Here is a 20568-nt window from a genome sequence, read left to right as displayed (position 1 = left end):
AAATTCTAATCCTTACACCAACTTAAGGCTCTCCTCACCTCCGTAGATTGATATCTAAATGAAGACCACCTCGTTGGCTTGGAAATAACCTTTACCAATACCTCAACCTGCAACGCAAAAGTTACTTTCTCCACTCCATGACTCCTCATGGCCTCAATAGCCCACATTAACCCTTTTAGTTGTGCTTCCTCTTTATCTTTCACACCAGCAAAAGCTCGTCTGCTATGTAACGTAACCCTTCCGTCCTGATTTCTCAGAACCCAAGCTACTCCTGCTAGCTTATTCCTTCTTGACCAAGACACACTGACATTACATTTGACCCAATTTAAAGCCGGTGTTCTCCATCCTCTTTTCTTATGTCCTCCCATCTTTCTTACATGCACCTCTACCCTTGTACGCCCCGTTTCCCCCAACTCTTCTTCAGTTGGTTCCACTATTTGAGCCTCCCTCCATTCCATCCAGTCCTCCCTAATTTTCTCTGTCGTTTCCATAGGCGTAAAACCTTTGCCTTCAAAAGATAAAAGGTTTCTGTTTTTCTAAATCCTACACATAGTCCATGGAAATGACTGCCTTAGTTCTTCCGGCCACTCCTTATTCTTCATATTCAGGAGCAGGTATTGAATATTAGAAAACACCGACCCATATGGAGACCATACTCGGGAGTAGGAATGCCTGTTAGAGCCCAGGTTTGTCTCGCTAATGGACATGTGAATAAAACATGATTCACAGATTCCCCCTCCTCTCCACAAGTTTGACATCTCTCATCAACCACACTTTCTCTTTTAGTTCATTGGTGGAAGGTAACTGTGCAGCTTCCAATCTCACCTGATCATTGAGCGTTTGGGATGCTAGCCAGTATGCTGATTTCACAGAGAAATCCCCACTCTGATTGTATTTCCACGAGTAATAGTCCTCTTGCTCCGTGACTGGTTTGATCTTCAAAATTCTTTGGATGTCTGCAGGGAAAAAGTTTTCCCTAAGCTTCTATCTGTCACAATCTCTTTGATTACCATCTATCAATTCTGATACTCGCAAATCCGGATTGAAGAAATTATTTCTTCCCCACGGTGCTCTCCACCCCTCTTCATCTTCGATCCACTCATCAATCCACACCCTAAAAGATATTCCATTTCCCACATTCTTCCTTAATCCTTTCACTAATAGTTCCCTCCCAAATAAAATACTTTTCCAAGCATAAGAAGGTCTCGTACCTAACGGTGCATCAAGGAACCTTGTATAGGGGAAGTACCTGCTTTTCATGAGCTGAGCAAATAAGCAGTGTGGAGATTGTAAGATTCTCCATGCTTGTTTTGCTAGGAGAGCCTGATTAAAGGTCTGAATATCTCTAAATCCCATACCCCCCTGCGCCTTTGGTAAACACATCTTTTCCCAACTAACCCAGTGTATTTTCCTTGCGTGCTCTTCACTGCTCCACCAGAAATCCGCCATCACACTAGCCAAATTACTGCATGTAGTCTTTGGTAGTTTGAAACATGACATCCCAAAAACTGGCATAGACAAAGCCACTGATTTGAGCAGAACCTCCTTGCCCCCTTGGTACGAGAACTTTGTGAACCAATCCGACAGTTTGCTCTTCAGCCTATCTTTTAGATATCCCAATAATTCAATCTTTGATCCACTGAAGCATTTCGGTAAGCCAAGATACACTCCCGTTCCTCCTTCCTTGAAAATCCATGTCTTTCTTTGTATGCTGAGTCTCACATCAGATTCCACCTTTGTACCAAAAGTGATTGTTGATTTGTTTAGGTTAATAACTTGGCTTGTGGCATTTCCATACTTGGTCAGCGTTTCTTGGAGAAAAGAGACCTGATCCAATGTTGCTTTACACATGAACAAGCTATCATCTGCTAATAGCAAATGATGTACCTCTGGTCCCTCTTCCGAAAACTTGATTCCTTTTAGTTTTCCTTCGGCTTGTCCTTTGTTTAACAGATGTGATAACCCTTCTGTGCACAACACAAACAAAAAAGGAGATAATGGATCTCTCTGCCTCATCCCCCTCTCTGGTTTTATCATTCCAAATGGCTGATAATTTATCAGGACTGAGCAAGTGACAGTAGAAACACAGTGCATTACCCTTTCAACCCACCCACTGTGAAAACCCATAGCTAACAACAATGCTCTCAAATAACTCCATTCAACCCGATCATATGCCTTTGACATGTCCGTTTTCATAGCTAGTTCTTGAGCTGATATATCTTGATTAGCTAAAAGGCTATGTACAATTTCATGCGCCACAAAAATGTTATCTGATATCAATCTTTCTGCTACGAAGGCTGACTGATTCACAGATACCAATAACGACAGAATAGGCTGCATTCTTGATACCACTATCTTGGAAATCACTTTATATAAAACTGAACATAAGCTTATCGGTCTTAGATCCTTCATTTCCTTGGGGTGCAATATCTTAGGGAGTAAACACAGGTGTGTATAATTCCATTATGATGGGAACACCCCTGATTCGAAAAAGCCCATGACTTCCTTTGTAACTTGTTTCTCCACCACATCCCAATATTGCTGGAAAAACATAGCCGACATTCCATCAGGTTCAGGGGCCTTTGATGCATCTATGGAGAAAATAACAGCTTTGACCTCCTCAGCTGTCACCTTCTCCATCAAGCTAACATTCATTTCCTCTGTAACCTCACCCGGGAAATCCGAAAACCACGCATGAAAGCTCTACGGATTAGAAGACTTGAAAAGGTTGTTGAAATATTCTGTCGCCACTTCCCCCTTTGCCGCTTCTGATTTCTTCGAGACACCACTGGAGTCTATGAGAATCTCAATTCTCTTACGAGCTCTATTCCCCTTAACCACACCATGGAAATATTTCGAATTCTTGTTACCAGACCTCAACCAACTTTTCCGGCTTCTTTGACTCCAATATATTTCTTCCTCCTTGTAAGCCTTACACAATTCTCTCTTCAGGATATGGACTCTGTTCAAGGATGGCCATCTCTCTGATTGCACTTTTTCAAGAGCCTGTTCACATTGATGGATTTTAATTTTTGAATTCAGCACATTCTTCTTTTTCCAAGAGCTCAAGGCCTTCCTGCAATCCCTTAGTCTATGCGATACCACAAAGCCATCATTATCATTATCCGGTTTCCAAGCCTTTGAGATAGCTTGTTTAACTCCATTTTTATGCAGAAACCTCTTATCAAAGCGAAACTGGCCTTTGTACGAGTCCTGCGAAGACATCAGACTAAGCAGAATAGGTCGGTGATCAGACCCTCTCATCTCCAAAAATCCTTGATTAGAGGCTGGGAATGCATCTGACCACTCCTTGTTACCAAAAGCTCTATCTAACCTACTCTGAATCCAATGATCCCCTCTTCTTCCTGCCCACGTGAAACTGTTCCCTGAACTCGGGAGTTCAACCATACCCGACTGCTCCAGCATTTGTGCAAAAGGTTTGAAAAAATTTTTGCTTCTCCTTGGGCCCCCAATTTTTTCACCATTATGCAGAATGGCATTGAAATCTCCTATCATGCACCATCGATCCTTTCTCCCACACCCCACACAAGCTAATCTCTCCCAAACTTTACTTCTTAGACTTTCATCCGGATCACCATAAACACAAGAAAGATAAAAAATTTGAAGATCCAAACTGCACTTGAACGTCTATCAAATTCTTATCCTCCGACAAAAAATTCAGCTGTACACTACTTTCCACATTATCGCAAAACCCCCACTCTTACCAACTGGCTCCACTGTAGATAGTCTATCATACCCGAACAAACATTGAATATCACATAAGTTATCTCTACACTGCATAGTCTCCATTAGAAACAAGACTTCCGGGAAATGCTTTTTACGCAGTTCCTTGAGCCTAGGAATCACCAAGTCTTGAGACCGTCCCAATCCTTGGCAATTCCAACTAATGATGCTCATTAAGCATTGGGCGATCGCTCATGTGGGATCACCTTCTTAGGATCAAGCTTCATGTATTTTGCAGTGCTTTGACCTTCGTCATCTGCTTTTCTCTTATCTTTCCTTCCCCTACTTTGAGCCCCCTGACTCCCCTTTTCTGCTCCAGATCCTTCTTTTTCCTTTTGTTTGAACTTTCTGACTCTTTGTGGAAGTCTCTTTCTAGTCTTAGCCCTTTGTGGGATAGAGCCGGAAGTTCCAACCTCAAAAAAGGCAGGACTAGACCCCATTACTCTATCCTGAAAAGGTTGAGCCATAGCAAGAAAAGATCTTAACTCTAACCTTTGATTAGACTGTGACTCTCCTAGCCAGGTCCTGTCCATACTCTGCACCAGCCCTGACATCCTTAGTAGCGATTCACCACCCTGCCTCTCCTTAGGTATATCCTCTACTTCTTGAGCTTCAAAACCAAAAACCCTTCCCTTCTCCTTATTAACATCCGGATGCACCACTGGAAGGGCTTCCAATCTCAGTATTGTCTTTGTTGCTATCGGGTCTTGCTCAACCTCTCTTACTGATTTTCTGATTCTGTCCACTTTCACTTGCCAATCCTCCTTAGTATCTGCAACAAGGTATTGCCGCATTCCTTCTAGTACCTCAGTTACAATCCTTTGGTGACCCATTACTGGATCCAAACCCACCTGATCCTCTCTGATCGCTTCGAACAAAGGATCCGACTCTTTTAGGAAAGCTGGTTTTGGTGTTTTTGGGATAGGATTACCAGCCTTTCTAGCAGCCGCCATCACTTCATTCTTCTTTACCAAAATGGGCAAGACTCTCTTTCATGAGTCAACCTCTGGCATTCATAGCAGCGTTTATGAACTCTCTCATATTGAAACCTTACTACTGTTGAGCTTCCATTTGGCAAAGTTACTTCTTTAGACCTACGCAAAGGTCTAGACACATCAAACAGAACTTTCACCCTAACGAACTCTTGTGTCTGAACCTTTTTTGGGTCAAAAGCTACTTCCTTCACCTCACCTATCAGTTCTCCCAACGCTGTGATAGCCTTGACAGTATAGAAATTCACCGGCATATTCCAAATCTGGACCCATAGTGGTATAACCTGCAAATAATTTGCTAGGGGATTTTCGTACCATCGATCCACTGCCAGAGACCAATCATTGTACGTATGTGCTCCTTTTGATAAAACTTCCTCCAGGTCATGTTCCGAGTTAAAGATAAAATGGAATTTTTCATTTGATAACACCACACCCCTCATTTTTCCCGGCTTCTGCCATTTCCTTGGCATCACTGATATCATATTCTTCATGGGTTGACACTCTGGATTTAGCGTCTGACCGATTAAACTGATAGCATTTCTCTCCATAGACATGAATTATGGTTTATCCGGCATCACAAAAGGCTGTTCCTCTTCCTCCTCCAACGACATCGCCATAAGGGCCTTATCCATGGACGAAGACATCGATTCTACAAAGCTTTTCCAACTCTCTACCCTCTACTCAAACTCCCACCACAAATTCCTTACGAATCTTCTGTCCAAACTTTCTATTTCTCCTCCAAAACGAAAATCAAACCCTTAATATCTTGAACAAACGAAGAACAAACCCTAATCTCTCTTAAGATTTGATGAAAAATGCCATTAAAGCATGTAAACAGGAAATTGCGGCTTGGTGGAAAGAGTTTTTCCGGTCTAAATGTGCTCCTCTTATCCTAATGGAAGACACTAGTTAAGAGAGAAGGTCTTGAGCCCAAAAAAGGGTGGTCTATATGATTATGAAAGCTTTAGGAAAGCATTTCAATTATTTCAAATAACATTGCAGGTACAAAATTTTTGTATTTATATTTGCAAATTTCTAAACTTTTAAATGTATCAGAAAAGACTGTTACAGTATATTATATTATCAACTATCAACAACGGACGGCTACGATCGAACCATCACTCGTGGAAATCACAATCCTACAGGTACATTTTGCCGCGATACGGTGAGTAAACAAACCAACAACCCGGACCCGACCCGCCATCTCCAGCTTCGACTCTATTTCCACCGATGACCCGGACCGCTTATCCAACTCCACTAACCCGGTTCCGTAACCGGCTGATCCGGGATTTCGAAATTCGGCGGCGGAGATCTGAAAAGCAGAGGCCACCGCTAAAGGAAACGACTGTACCGAGAAATCAGCAGACATGCGTTTCGTTTGACCCGATTCGATCTCACCAGCGGGTATAAAAGTGGAACCGATCCGGTTTCCGTAGTAGAAGAGCTGGATTACGTTGTTGTAGTGCGAGAAAGATGCGCGGTTAGGGTTTCTAACGGCGGAGAATTGGGAGTAAGTGAAACTGACGGAGCCGTTCGCGACGGAGAATGACGGGACCTTAACACTAGTGACGGAGATCTCTGGATCTCTCGGTCTAAATACAGTTAGATAAACAGTTAAAGCGGCGATGATAAGGAAAACGATGAAAAGCGTGGCGACGGCGCATGAAGCAAGGTTTGAAGAAGACTTCGACATTTTTTTTTTTTTGATGGAGGAGATAATGTGTTTGGTAGCAATGTTTTAATTGTTCGCTGGTTGGGTGGAGATAAAAGGTAAAGCAAGCGTCGTGTAAAGCTAAAAAGGCTATCTGTTTGGACATAGTGATAATGGAGTTTGGACGTGTGAAGGTGGCCGACTAGAGCGCTATAAGACAAAGAAATAATATAAACTGAACAACCTGAACCGGAACCGGTTATTGAACCAGTATAGTGTTGGCCGTGGGAGTTAACTGAACAACAAACCCCTGACTGAGTAATTAAAAAAAACCCGATTTGCTCTTTTTCTCTTCTTATCCAGAAGAATCCATAATAACCAAAAGGCAAATTCAAAATTCTCAAATGCAATTCGATCTTACTAGTGTCAGTCAGTGAAGCTTCTTTCTTCTCTTCTGTTACATGGTGATATGGCTTCTGTAGACACTGTCTTCTCATTCGGTGGTACTCGTTTACCCAAAAGTATCTCAGATATTCCCAAGAAAACGATCTGGAAACACGCGAATGCATCTAATTTCTCAGCGAAAACTCGATGGAGAGGTCCGATTCTGCGCCGGTCGTTTACGGTTTTGTGCGAATTGAAAAAATCTGGGGAGACGAACAAACCCCAAGCTGCTGATGTTGATGATTTCGTAACTAGGGTTTTGAAGGAGAATCCTAGTCAGGTGGAACCTCGTTACCGAGTTGGGGATAAGCTTTATAATCTTAAGGAGAGAGAGGATTTAAGCAAAGGCGGCGCCAATGCGTCGTCTGGTGCGTTTGAATTTATTAGAAGGAAGCTTGATTCGGAGACGAAGGTGGAGACGGAGAAAAGCGAAAGTGTGAATGAGTCTGTTTATTTGAGTGATATTTTGAGGGAATACAGGGGGAAACTCTATGTTCCTGAGCAAGTTTTTGGGCCAGAGCTATCTGAGGAAGATGAGTTTGAGAGAACTGTGAAAGATTTACCAAAGATGAGCTTGGAGGATTTTAGAAAAGCTATGAAGAATGATAAAGTGAAGCTGCTTACATCCAAGGATGTTTCTGGTCGTCCTTATACGAGTGGCTATAGAGATTTCATTGTTGATCTTAAGGAGATTCCTGGAGTCAAGAGCTTACAGAGAACCAAATGGTGAATTACTTGGATTAAGAAAAAAGAAGATAAAGTGTGTTATTTTTTTATGTATGGAGAATATTTGCTTTGATTTCTTATTGTTCTGTTTCTTGATAGGTCAATGAAGCTTGAACTTGGAGAAGCTCAAGCTCTTCTGAAAGAGTACACGGGTCCCCAGTACGAAATAGAAAGGCACAGGACGGTGATCACTCTTTCGTTCATTTGGATCTTATCTACTAGATTATATTATCTACTGTCCTCGATATTTTTGTACTGTGTTGGTTAGGAATTTTTCAGAATCTATCCGCTAGGTTGACAAACAAAAGTATTGTGTTCGGTTATTGACTTAGTTTTCTGCTATTGAATGTTTTATTTACAGTCTTGGGTTGGAAAAGTGGCAGACTTCCCAAACCCAGTTGCGTCTTCTATTTCAAGTAGAGTGATGGTTGAGCTGGGAATGGTGACAGCAGTTATTGCCGCAGCGGCAGTTGTTGTTGGGGGATTCTTAGCCTCGGCTGTTTTTGCAGTCACTAGTTTCGCCTTTGTCACTACAGTTTATGTTGTTTGGCCTATAGCAAAGCCATTCCTCAAACTTTTTGTGGGCATCTTCCTTGGTGTTCTTGAAAAAGTATGGGATTACCTTGTTGATGTTCTCGCCGATGGGGGGATCTTCTCAAGGATTTCTGATTTTTACACATTTGGTGGTGTATCATCAAGCCTGGAGATGCTGAAACCAATCCTACTTGTTGTCATGACTATGGTTCTTCTTGTTCGTTTCACTCTTTCACGAAGACCAAAGAACTTTAGAAAATGGGTATGATACTTTAATGCGTGCTGTACATGATTTCAGTGATATTGCTTTTGCTCTCAATCACATAAATTTTTTTTGCAGGACTTATGGCAAGGGATTGCTTTTTCTCAGTCTAAAGCAGAAGCTCGTGTTGATGTAAGATTCTAACCATTACTCCTATATGCACGTTTCTTCAGTTCTAATACCTTTTTGGTTGAGTTTTTGATGACATTGAATGATTATGTTACAGGGTTCAACCGGTGTTAAATTCGCTGATGTTGCAGGGATTGATGAAGCAGTTGACGAACTTCAAGAGGTATTGCTTGACCAAATTCCTCACAAAATTATTACTAATAAATTTATAACCTTAAGCTTGTTTTCCCAACATTGCATGCACTTGTAATACATCTTCTAAGTTCAATGCCAACTTTGATGAATTTTTATATGCAAGAAACTTATTCATAATAATGAATAATATACGTGCTTGCTTATTGTGCTTGAATTTCCTTCTTTTGTTATGCTTGCATCAGTTCTTCCCTGAGTATGGATCTCTTTTTCTAATATGTGCACTCTTAGTTAGCTTTTTCTTTTCATATTTGGATTTAGATTGCTTAGGAATAAATTTACTGCTACATCAAGTATAAAGTTGTGGACATAGTTTCTTTGAAATCTTGGAATTTCGAAAGAAACCGGGAACAGAAGCTTACTAACCTCTCATTACGCTTATCACATTTCTTGACAGCTTGTAAAGTACTTGAAGAATCCCGACTTGTTTGATAAAATGGGTATTAAACCTCCTCACGGAGTTCTTCTGGAGGGTCCCCCAGGTTGTGGCAAGGTATGTCTAACCATCTATGTTAATGCCAATCTAAAAGATTCATTGTTTAAGTAGTGGATAGTATTTTTATAGCAGGATTATACTCTAGAATACTAAGAAAGACTATAGTGATAACTGATACTAGAACGATCTTTCATCACTTACTGCTTCACTTAAAACCTGAAATTTGTCTAAATGAAGTTTTGAATGTTTAGATGCTATTGTAAAGTCATTACTGATTCCCTATTCTCGCTTGAGATCTTATAAAATGTCAATGTCTTATACAATTGTAATGTCCTATAAAATTGTCAATGATCAGTTAACCTCTTGTTGTAGTCGAGTAGCTTTTTTTACAACGATTTTTTGACAACCCAATTGCTAGCAATATATAGCCTAACCTAACCTGTTTTGTTTTCATAGACACTCGTTGCAAAAGCCATTGCGGGGGAAGCTGGTGTGCCTTTCTACCAAATGGCAGGATCTGAATTTGTTGAAGTTCTTGTTGGAGTTGGTTCAGCGCGTATCAGAGATCTGTTTAAAAGAGCTAAGGTGATTGGACATATATGTGTATTTATGCATAACTGTGCAGAGATGTTCAATAGTATTTGATGATGTCCATGTCCTTGTGCAGGTAAACAAGCCATCCGTTATTTTTATCGATGAAATTGATGCCTTAGCAACTCGGTATACACAATTTTCATCCCTTTATCTAGATTTTGATATAGTTACTGCCTTCCTGCGCAATTTTTTAACTTGAGACGGAGTTTCACTGATGTCTCTATATTTTGGTATTCGTTAGACGTCAAGGGATTTTCAAGGAAAACTCAGACCAGTTGTACAATGCGGCCACTCAAGAAAGAGAGACCACATTGAACCAGCTACTCATCGAGCTTGATGGTTTTGACACCGGCAAAGGTGTGATTTTCTTGGGTGCCACCAATCGCAGAGATTTGTTAGATCCTGCTCTTCTACGTCCAGGTCGATTTGATAGAAAGGTTTGTTACAAAATTTAGGCACACAATCTTCTGGTTATCTCAGATTTTTTAGGGCAGTTATTTCAAATTAATAATCTACCAAACCACAATCGTAAGCCATTTGATGTTTTCTCGCATTAATATATAGTATGCTAAGAATTTCTGAAAGACCGTGAAAGTGAATCTTCTTATCAGATAAGAGTCCGTCCCCCTAATGCGAAAGGGAGACTGGATATTCTGAAGATTCACGCCAGCAAAGTCAAGATGTCAGATTCTGTTGACTTATCATCCTATGCAAGTAACTTGCCAGGTATAAAATCTACAACTGATGTTTCAGAGAATAATTGTTCTGCTATTGGTGTGCCTTTTTCCACAGAGAAGTTATGTGTCTGAACATATTGGTCTGTATAAAACTTTTATTAAAGTAATGGTTTATATTGAATACAGGATGGTCTGGAGCAAAACTGGCACAGTTGGTTCAAGAGGCTGCTCTTGTAGCTGTCAGGAAAACGCATAGCTCAATTCTTCAATCAGATATGGACGACGCTGTTGACAGACTCACTGTTGGGCCGACACGTATTGGTTTAGAATTGGGACATCAAGGTCAGTGTCGTAGAGCCACAACTGAAGCCGGAGTGGCAATCACGTCTCATCTTTTATTGCGGTACGAGAATGCGAAGATTGAGCGGTGCGATCGCATATCTATCATCCCTCGTGGTCAGACACTGTCTCAAGTTGTGTTTCATCGACTTGATGATGAATCCTACATGTTTGGTCGTCTTCCACAACTGCTTCATCGTCTTCAGGTCCTTCTCTTTTTCTCTATTAAAAACCTCTTATTTCATTTCATTCATATTATTGGTCCTAAGCATTTAGTTTTTCGGTTCAGTTTGGTTTATATGCCCACCTGTATATGATATTATGAGTTTAAACTTGCAAAAATTTCTGTTGCAAAGGTCTTGCTCGCAGGAAGAGCTGCAGAACAAGTGATATACGGCTCAGATACTTCAAAGGCATCAGTTGATTATCTCTCTGACGCCTCATGGCTAGCTCGTAAAATCTTAACTATGTGAGGCCCAATTTTGTCTTCACATTTCTTTTTAAAGTAAAAGCTTCTTGCTCAAGAATTATATATTTGGATATCAGATGGAACCTGGAGAACCCAATGGTGATACATGGCGAACCACCACCATGGAGAAAGAGGGCTCAGTTCGTTGGACCACGCTTAGACTTTGAAGGATCTCTCTATGAAGACGATGACCTCGTCGAGCCGCCTATTAACTTCAACATGGACGATGAAGTTGCACAGAGAAGCGAAGAACTCATTAGCCAGATGTATGACAAAACAGTTGCTCTCCTCACACAAAACCAAACCGCTCTTCTCAAAACCGTTAAGGTAATTTTCAGACATTTAACCGCAGTTGCAGCTTTCATTGCTTATTCACACTTTTATTTTGTGCGTGTAGGTTCTATTGAACCAAAAGGAGATAAGCGGAGAAGCAATAGATTTCATACTTGACCAGTACCCTCCTGAAACTCCATTGAATTTGCTCTTACAAGAGCAGAATCCGGGAAGTCTTCCTTTTGTCCCTGAACATCTCCGGCATGAATCCGGCGACTTTGTCCTTGTTAACCACTCTACCGACATCAATGCTCAAGCATGATTCCGGCAACCCGTCTCCCGGAGACATCAGACCACCAAGCTTAGGTTTATTCTTTGTCCGGCATTGTAACTTTTGACTCAATATCTGAAGTTTCGGACTTTTGATTTTACAGGAATAAAAGAAAAAACTTGGGTCAAAGACACTTTTGAATTTGCTAACAATAGAATAGAATTAGACATTAAGTAGCCGTTGAAAGTTATAACCAAGAAGAAGATTATGAAATTTTGTTACTACTTTTTTAGAAATTAATTTTTAAAAAATCCGAAGAAACCGGTCTCTTCACGGACAAAAGAGAAGTTAGGTTCTTCTTTCAAACCACCCAAGAAGACAGCAACACGAGACATGTTACCTCTCTCTACTTTTTCATTTTTCTTTTTTCTTCTTCGTCTGTCTATTTCTCCTCTTGTTCCTCGTGCCCTCTTCTCCTTTGCTCTAGATACAGGTCATATTCATACTACAACCAACGATCTCTCTCGCTCTCGCTCTCTATCCATCTGTGCATGCACACACGACTCGTGTAACACGAGTATAGATCTCTGCTCTGCTTAGAGAGATGGTGAAGCGCGGAAGTTGTTCGACGATATGCCTGAATGAAAAATTGCAAAGGTTCCGAATTGTCAGAATCTCCGAAAAGGCTGATAATGTTGTTAATTCAAGAAGCGGCAGCTTCGTCGAGCGTTCTATCCCTCTCGTTGTCTTACTCTGGTGCTTCCTCTTCCTCGTCTACTCCAAGCTTGGCCAAAGCCATGATTATGGAGGTAACAATGTATACCCTATTACGTTATTACCCTTGTTTCCTCCGCAATTTGTTTGTAGAGAGAGAGAGATGACATGATTATTGCAGATGTTATTTAAGGAAAGACTCCAAATTTAGTATCTTTGGAACTTGGGTACATCTCTGAGATTGTTATACTGTGCTTCTGCATTGTTATCCTTTTTCATTCTCTGAAGAAATCAATTTTGTTTTGTAGATAAAATTGGGAATCACACTGATGGATCAGTTCCAAAGATCCTCAATTCCACGAGTTCTGGTGGAGCTACTGGAAAAGAAAACAACTATTGTCTCCTGAGAAACGGCCAGTTACAAGATGTGTATGAGCATGTTCTTGGGAACAATGCTTTGTTGATCTGCAAAATTGTGATGCCAGAACGAAGAATAAACAAGAAGACCCTAGAAGCTCGTGATCCTAGATATGCCAATCTTGAAGACAAAAGTCTCAAAGCAAATGGCTCATCACAGCTTGTGAATAATGCAACTCATTATAGGTTAGAACCAGATGGAACTGGGTATAACTATGCCTCTGCTATGAAGGGCGCAAAAGTGGTAGGACATAACAAGGAAGCAAAAGGAGCTAGCAATGTGCTTGGCAAAGATCATGACAAGTATCTAAGAAACCCGTGTTCAGTGACTAATAAGTCTGTCGTGATTGAACTTGCGGAGGAGACGCTGGTTGACACGGTGAGAATTGCAAATTTTGAGCATTATTCTTCGAATCTCAAAGAGTTTAGCTTGTCAGGTAGTTTGAGTTACCCAACCGAGATGTGGACACCCGCTGGGAGTTTTGTGGCTGCAAACATTAAGCAGATTCAGACGTTCCGGCTCCCAGAACCTAAATGGTTGAGATATCTTAAACTTAACTTAGTTAGTCACTACGGATCTGAGTTTTACTGTACTCTGAGTGTTGTGGAGGTATTTGGCATTGATGCTCTTGAGCAGATGCTTGAAGATCTATTTGTTCCATCAGAGACTCTTCCCAGTAAACCAGCTATGCTGGAACTTAAAACCGCAGATGAAAAACAAGATGGGGAAGTTAAAAGCAATAGGACGATAGATCAGACTGGCAAAGAAACTGAAGCGCAGAAGAAGAAAGATGACGCTGTGAAGACGATTAATGTCATAGGAGAGAAGAAATATGAAGTTAGGGAGAAGCATAACGTTTTGAAAGTGATGATGCAGAAAGTTAAATTGATTGAGATGAATTTATCGGTTCTTGAAGACTCTGTAAAGCAAATGAATGACAAGCAACCAGAATTTAGCTTGGAGATGAAGAGAACCCTTATGCTTGTGGAGAAAAGCAAAGCTGATATCAGAGAGATCACCGAATGGAAAATGAAAATGGTAATTTTTATTTCTCTTCCGATTTTGTAGTCCCGATTTCGTTCATCTCCTGTCTTGAAGTCTTTATCTGTTGTAAAAGAACAAACTAGTAATGAATTTGAGATTCTTTGAGCAGGAAAAGGAACTTAGAGACCTAGAGCTATGGAAAAGTTTTGTAGCTTCCCGTGTAGAATCATTGGCCAGAGGAAACACAGCACTGAGGTCAGTACTGTTTTGTTTTTTTGAACTATAGAGCAGGGGAGCTATCACATGAGTTTAAACGTTTTCTTTAGTTGACAGCAATTGTCTTCTTGTTTTCTTGAAAGCAGATTGGATGTAGAGAAGATTGTGAAAGAACAAGCAAATCTAGAGAGCAAAGAGCTTGGATTTCTATTGATAAGCCTCTTTTTTGTGGTCTTAGCAACGATTCGGTTAGTCTCAAGGCGACTTTGGGCGTTTCTGAGGATGTCTTATACGGATAAAGTGCGGTCCTTGTTGCCGGATAGCGGTTGGATCATGATACTTCTAAGCAGCAGCATCATGATTTTCATTACTTTGCTCTCTTAGGTAGTACATGTAGGAAGATTTAGGCTTAGGTGTCTTTTAACAGTGACTTGCTATTTAAGTTTTCTAGGCCTAGGGATTAGGAATAGAATTTGAGTTTTCACAGATATTGTTAAATTGGATCCAAAAATAAACCAGTTGTCAACTGATTTTCTTGAGAGCTTAGACTTCAGAGCTTTAATTAACTGTGTCTGTGTGGTTAATGTTTCAAACTGGTGCTGTGTAACCAACAAGAACGAGATGCTATTTCATACTACAGTAATAATTGAAATAAATTATCTCGATCATTAGATACACTTTAAGTAAAATCATTCATGGTAATGTAATTTTACGACTTTGCAACGTTATGTTTTGAACCAATTAAACTGTTAACCAAAAAATATTAAACCGAACCAAATCGCAGCCCAAACCGATCACTGTGCCTAATTTCCACGAACCGGCCCACTCGCCGACGAGAAGAATACACAACACAACGATGTTTTAGGGTTTGGATAAAGGAGTACCACATAACAAAACATAACGTGGACTTGATCTTTGATACTTGCCGTCATAAACCTCTATCCATTTCTCATAGCCGCATCTCACTCTCCTTGAGTCCACCTTCATTCACAGCAGAAATATGGTCTCGAAGGCGACGAGGGTCGCTGACGATAAGCCGGGAACGTCCATGATTGAACAGTTGCTTCCGGAGGTTACGACCTACGCGCTCAGTTATTTGGATATCCCAAGTCTCTGCCAGTTGTCAATGACGAGTACCTCGATGATGAAGGCTGCTAATGATGATAGCCTTTGGAAGTCCCTTTATCGCCAGGTAATTTCGTGTCTTAATGAAAGGGGTTTACTTTTGTCATTTCACTTTATTTGGGAGACACTGTTTGGTGCTGATCTCTTGATTTCTTCATTTGCAATCTCTACATAAAGGATTTTACAGAGGAAACAAATGGTTTAAACCCGGTTAATGGGTGGAAGGCGTACTATGCAGCGACTAAAGCAGTCAGGGATGTGAACGATGAATTCTTTAGCATCATTGATTCGAGGGAAATTGATAGAATGACTAGTATCTGGCTCAACTCTGATTATGTCAAGTGCTGCTATGGCTCTGGTGAACTTGTCTCCGGGTACAACTATAAATATATATATTTTTTTGTATAACTGTGAATTTTCCATTAATGAAAATAATTGAAGCGATTACAATAGCTAGTATACAAAAGATACTTCTTGCACAAAAAAATAAAAACAAGAGTGTATCTATTAGACTCTAGATAGCAATGGACTCTAGATAAATCTGAGCCAGCTTTCCATGAGTTTCTTAAATTTCTTCCAATGGTTCTTTGCCAGAATGGCATCACGTACTTGTCTATCCAGCATTTTGAATAAGACATGAGCAGGTGTGGCGACTCTGTTGTGGTACCTGTTATTCCTCTCAATCCAAATTGTATAAATGGCGGCCTGCGATACTAGTCTCCGGAGCGTTTGGGTTGAAATCGGGTCTTTGATGTCTTGCCAAGCTGAAAATGCGTCCCAAGTATGGAATACAAACGGACTATAGCCTAATCTCTAAGTCACTTATAACCAGATATCCTCACTGAAATCACAACGCAAGAAGAGGTGATCTCTTGTTTCAGGGTGGGTATCACAGATGCAGCAGGATGTTGTGTCAACTTGCATTCCCCAGCTTGCTAAACGAGTTCTAGTAGGAAGCCAATCAAGATGAGTGATCCACATCATGAAAGCATGCCTCGGGACCGCTCCTCTGTACCATTCATGCAATGTCCAGGGAAGTGGAGGTTGCCTATGCCTTATAGCTTCCCATGTCTTTTTTGTATTAAGGTGGTCATGATCCGTATCCTCTAGGCTCCACACAAATGTGTCGTCTTCTGAAGTTGCAATAGGCTCTGTGATTGTGGACAGGTGAATGTGAAGGAGTTCTGCCTGAGGAGATCTCGCGGGTCGTAGGCACCAACCTGTTGAAGAGCAAGCTTGAGCTACAGAACCAGTTAGAGGGATACCTGTTTGGGAAGGACCTGACTGTCCAAATAGTCGAATCAGCGGGCCCAGTGGAGTCCACCAGTCATACCAGAAACTAGCTGTCTTGCCTGATCCCAGTTTGCATTTGATAAATTGGATAGCCAATGGACGCAGTTGGAGGAGTGATTTCCATGTCCACGAGTTAGGCTTCTTTTCATCAATAGACCAAAAGACCGCATCTTTGATTTTGTTGTTTCTGATCCACTCTGCCCATAAGGAGTGTCTCGCTGAGAACAACCTCCAAATTAGCTTCAGCTGAAGGGTTCTGTTCCATTGGCTAAAATCCCGGAAGCCTATTCCCCCTTCTTCTTTAGGCAAACATAAAGTTTTCCAAGAGACTTTTGCATTTGCTTTCCTTGTTATGTCATCATTCCACAGAAATCTTGAGCAAAGACTCTCAATAGTTTTTAGATAGCCTTTTGGTAGACCGAAAGCTGAGGCCCAGAACGTGATTGTGCCATAGATTACCGTTGAAATCAGTTCCTTTCTACCAGCATAGGACAGAGCATGTACCGACCAATGTGAGAACTTTGCATTAACGCTGTCAATTAACGGACGATAGTCAGCAATACGAAGCTTTTTGTGCATCAGAGGGAGCCCTAAGTAGCGGATGGGAAGTGAACCAAGATTGAAGCCAAGGGAAGCTATCCGATTGGTTTCAAGCTGGTTCACTCCAGCTAGGAACAAGTCCGTCTTAGCTCTGTTCTTTTTATGCCCAGAGATTTGTGCAAATTCCTGCAGAACTGAGTTGATAGCTACAAGTGACTCATTTGTACCATCAAAGAATACCATAATATCATCCGCAAATGCCAAGTGAGTAATCTGGGGATTTTTCGCTGAAGGGTGATGGCCTATGTGGTTAGTCATGTAGGATTGGTTGAGCATATTTGTGAAAACCTCCATTGCCAGAGTAAATAGGTAGGGGGATATTGAGTCACCTTGCCGTAAGCCTTTGGCGCCAGGGAAATATCCACAAGATTCACCATCAACACAAACTGAGAACCTGGTTGTAGAGATGCATTGACTGATCAAAGTCACAAAATGTGGTGGAAAACTCATAGCCTTCAGGACATTCAGGATGAAGTCCCACTGTACTGAGTCAAATGCTTTCTTGAGGTCAACCTTCAACATGCCTCTCCCGGAGATGTTCACTTGGTTGTACCCTTGAACCAACTCTGTTGCCAGCAAGACATTTTCGACTAGGAGTCTACCCGGAATGAAAGCAGATTGAGTGTTTGATATGAGATCCGGGAGAACTGCTTTAAGCCTTTGAGCTAAGATCTTCGAGATTACCTTATAGATGGTGTTGCAACATGAGATTGGTCGGAAATCTGTCATCCTTATAGCATTTGGAATTTTCGGTATAAGGGTCAGGAGGGTTGAGTTCCACTGTTTTAAAAGCTGACCTGAGGTGAAGAATTCCGTGACAGCTGCCACAATATCTTTCCCAACAGTTGACCAGTTTGCCGTGAAGAATTCTGCACAGTATCCATCGGGGCCCGGCGCTTTGTTGGTTGGTAGGGAGAAGAGGGCGTTTTTGATCTCCTCTGGTGTGACTCTTCTGTCCAGAAGATGAACTGCTGCCTCAGAGCATCTTTGTGGAACAATACCCTGAATCTCCTCCACGGATGAAGACCTTGAAGATCCTTTACAGCCAAGGAGTCTTGTATAGAAATCCACTGCTAGCTTCTAGATCCCCTGTTATGAATCAACAATCAGGTCATGCTCATTCATCAGGTAAAGAATCTGATTTTGTGCCAATCTCGAGGCCACAACACGGTAGAAGAACTTAGAATTTCTGTCTCTATCCTCCAACCAGAAAATTCTGGATTTCTGACGCAAATAAGACTCTTCCGCTTTAGCCAAGGTAGACCAATTGGTATGTGCCGCTTTCTCTAGCTGAACAGCTTGCGCGGAGTTTGTGCTTAAAAGGATTTGCTGACTGGACAGGAGTTTCTCATAAGCCTCAGCAGTCCTCTGTTCAAGATTTGAGTAGTTCAGTTTGCTAAACTCCTTGATGATACTCTTGAGCTCCTTGAGTTTTTTGGATACATTCAACATTTTGGAGCAGTCAAACGTAATGGCATTCCACCAGGTGCTCATCAGGTTTGCAAACTCGGGATTGTTGTTCAGTAGAGATAAGAACTTAAAGGGCTTCCTTGGCTTTGGCTTCGTAGTATCCAAGAATACACAACAGGGACTATGATCAGAGAACCCTGGCTCGCCAAAAACGCCTATAGACTGCGGATATTCTTGAAACCAGACATCATTCATCAGAATTCTATCTAGCTTCTTTGCTATTGGGTCCACTTCATGCTTATTGGACCATGTCAATGTGTTGTCATGGTATGGGAGATCTGTTAGGCCAGAATGAAGCAGGCACTGACTAAGATCCCGCATTCCTCGTGTTGACGTTACAAGGCTTGGGTTTGAGTGCTCATGGGGGTATAAGATTTGATTGAAGTCACCTAGAACCAGCCAAGGCTTGTTGAGGCAATGTGGTGAATCCGCAAAATCTTGGAGCTCTGTCCATAACTCCTTTATGTCATCACTGGAAGTAGAAGAGGCATAGACAATGGAAACCACCAGTTCCTTTGTGACGAAGGGAAGCTTGACAGAGCATGAGACCATCTGAAGAGATTTGGAGAGGATGGTAACAGATACTGACGAGTGCCATAGAACCCAAATTTTTCCTAACTCCGGAAATTCATAATTATCCGCATGGCTCCATCCTGGGGCCGCTCGAGAGACAAAACTGTGAGCCTTAGATGGATGGACGTGGGTCTCTATAATCCCACCAAAAAGAGGCTTATGTAGCATGAGCCATTTCCGTAAACTCCGATGCTTTAGTGGGTCATTAAACCCTCTTACATTACGACAAAAAATATCCATAAAAGGATATGGTTTAGAGGGTTAAAAGGCCTTCAGCCCTTGCTCTTGAATCCTTCTTCTTAAGCATTCACTTAGAGATAATTTTGAGGAACCTATCAGTTTCCATATCTGGGTTATCTTTATCGCCTGATAGACTTTCTGGATCAGAATGTCCCTCAGAGGTTTCTCCCTTGTCCTCCTGGTAAGGTAGGTGGGAGAAGAGATTGGTAGTTAGGTCTACGCAAAGCTGTCCCTCATCAAAATTTAAACCAGATGAAGATTTTCAGTTTTTCGTTGCAATGATTTTGTGAGAAGAGGGGGCCTTGGTGAAGGTCTTACTAACATCTTTGTGTCTTCCATTCTAACATACTAACAACTATATATATATATATATATATATAACGCGCCTTACTAACATCTTTGTGTCTTCCATTCTAACGGGTTCCTCCTGATAATATCTGGAAATACAATGGCTGACATATATACTTTCTAATTAATAATGCTCTTTTGGGTTTCTTAAGAGATTTTTTGAACAACATCGATCTATAGCTTCAGATTCACTCATCGTGTTGATCACTTATACTCCTCGTTTATAGGTATGACGCAGTGATGCAAAAATGGGAGTTGTATATTGACAAGGACTTTGGGTGTTACCGTTACGACCCCCGTGATGTGCAGACACGGGTTCTAACCAGCGTGGCTTGGGTAACCACGTTTGCCGCCCATATATCTGGCTCGTACTCCCACATCACCAATGTCTTTGAACTCCATAATGGCCGGTGGCTCATGGTCCGCCATCAATCCTCCAGCTCCAGTATCCCTTGAGAAAGAAAAAATATGAAGAACAAAACTGCGTATTTGGACCTGGTATAGTACTGGTTTCTGGTTATTATTATTTTTTTTTTAAATCTCAGGACAAAGTTATGTTCTAAATAAAGAAGTCTAATTGCAAGTTGATTTGCTAATTTTTTTTTGTTGGGTCGATCTCATTGTTCTAATTAGTCTTCCCTATTGAAAACCTACACACATTTATTTTCTAAAAGACATTTGAGTCTTTTGAATTTACGAATATTGTAGTTTAGTTTAGGCGAATTTCGTTAAACCATATAGAATATAACATCATGTGTAATGTAGGATCCGCAACTTAACTAGCTAGACTAACCCTTGGAAAGTGTTGGTCTGATCTACAAATGTATATGTGCTATATAAGTTATAAACGTCTA

At 41.2% G+C, this 20568-nt stretch overlaps 5 protein-coding genes and 1 pseudogene across 5 annotated transcripts; 3 read left to right on the top strand and 3 right to left on the bottom strand.

Annotated features, from left to right (window-relative positions):
- Positions 1-2703: 2703 nt before the first annotated feature.
- LOC147935874 (uncharacterized) lies at positions 2704-3426 on the bottom strand. Its single transcript, XM_087468498.1, has one exon. It carries the CDS (start codon positions 3424-3426, stop codon positions 2704-2706), a length of 723 nt encoding a protein of 240 aa, XP_087324624.1.
- A 491-nt stretch (positions 3427-3917) lies between these two features.
- LOC104720151 (uncharacterized) lies at positions 3918-5380 on the bottom strand (annotated as a pseudogene).
- Positions 5381-5689: 309 nt separating this feature from the next.
- Positions 5690-6429, bottom strand: LOC104717891 (uncharacterized). The gene has a single exon (XM_010435535.3). The coding sequence runs from the start codon at positions 6427-6429 to the stop codon at positions 5827-5829; it is 603 nt and encodes a 200-aa protein (XP_010433837.2). The 3' UTR covers positions 5690-5826.
- A 180-nt stretch (positions 6430-6609) lies between these two features.
- LOC104717892 (putative inactive ATP-dependent zinc metalloprotease FTSHI 1, chloroplastic) lies at positions 6610-11922 on the top strand. The gene is made up of 14 exons (XM_010435537.3): positions 6610-7557; positions 7657-7741; positions 7919-8353; positions 8432-8485; positions 8580-8645; positions 9072-9167; positions 9567-9695; positions 9778-9830; positions 9946-10141; positions 10316-10430; positions 10568-10926; positions 11077-11189; positions 11267-11516; positions 11587-11922. Exons 1-14 carry the CDS (start codon positions 6857-6859, stop codon positions 11782-11784), a joined length of 2850 nt encoding a protein of 949 aa, XP_010433839.1. The 5' UTR covers positions 6610-6856; the 3' UTR covers positions 11785-11922.
- A 74-nt stretch (positions 11923-11996) lies between these two features.
- LOC104717890 (SUN domain-containing protein 5) lies at positions 11997-14733 on the top strand. The gene is made up of 4 exons (XM_010435534.3): positions 11997-12542; positions 12756-13903; positions 14019-14104; positions 14212-14733. Exons 1-4 carry the CDS (start codon positions 12338-12340, stop codon positions 14447-14449), a joined length of 1677 nt encoding a protein of 558 aa, XP_010433836.1. The 5' UTR covers positions 11997-12337; the 3' UTR covers positions 14450-14733.
- A 177-nt stretch (positions 14734-14910) lies between these two features.
- Positions 14911-20312, top strand: LOC104717889 (putative F-box protein At4g23960). The gene is made up of 3 exons (XM_010435533.3): positions 14911-15257; positions 15368-15564; positions 19942-20312. The coding sequence occupies exons 1-3, from the start codon at positions 15066-15068 to the stop codon at positions 20168-20170; spliced, it is 618 nt and encodes a 205-aa protein (XP_010433835.2). The 5' UTR covers positions 14911-15065; the 3' UTR covers positions 20171-20312.
- The last annotated feature ends 256 nt before the right edge of the window (positions 20313-20568 follow it).

The sequence above is a fragment of the Camelina sativa genome, chromosome 10, assembly GCF_030686135.1.
Source record: "Camelina sativa cultivar CO46 ecotype springtype chromosome 10, ASM3068613v1".
NCBI lineage: Eukaryota > Viridiplantae > Streptophyta > Magnoliopsida > Brassicales > Brassicaceae > Camelina > Camelina sativa.
This window is presented reverse-complemented; position numbering and strand designations above follow the sequence as displayed.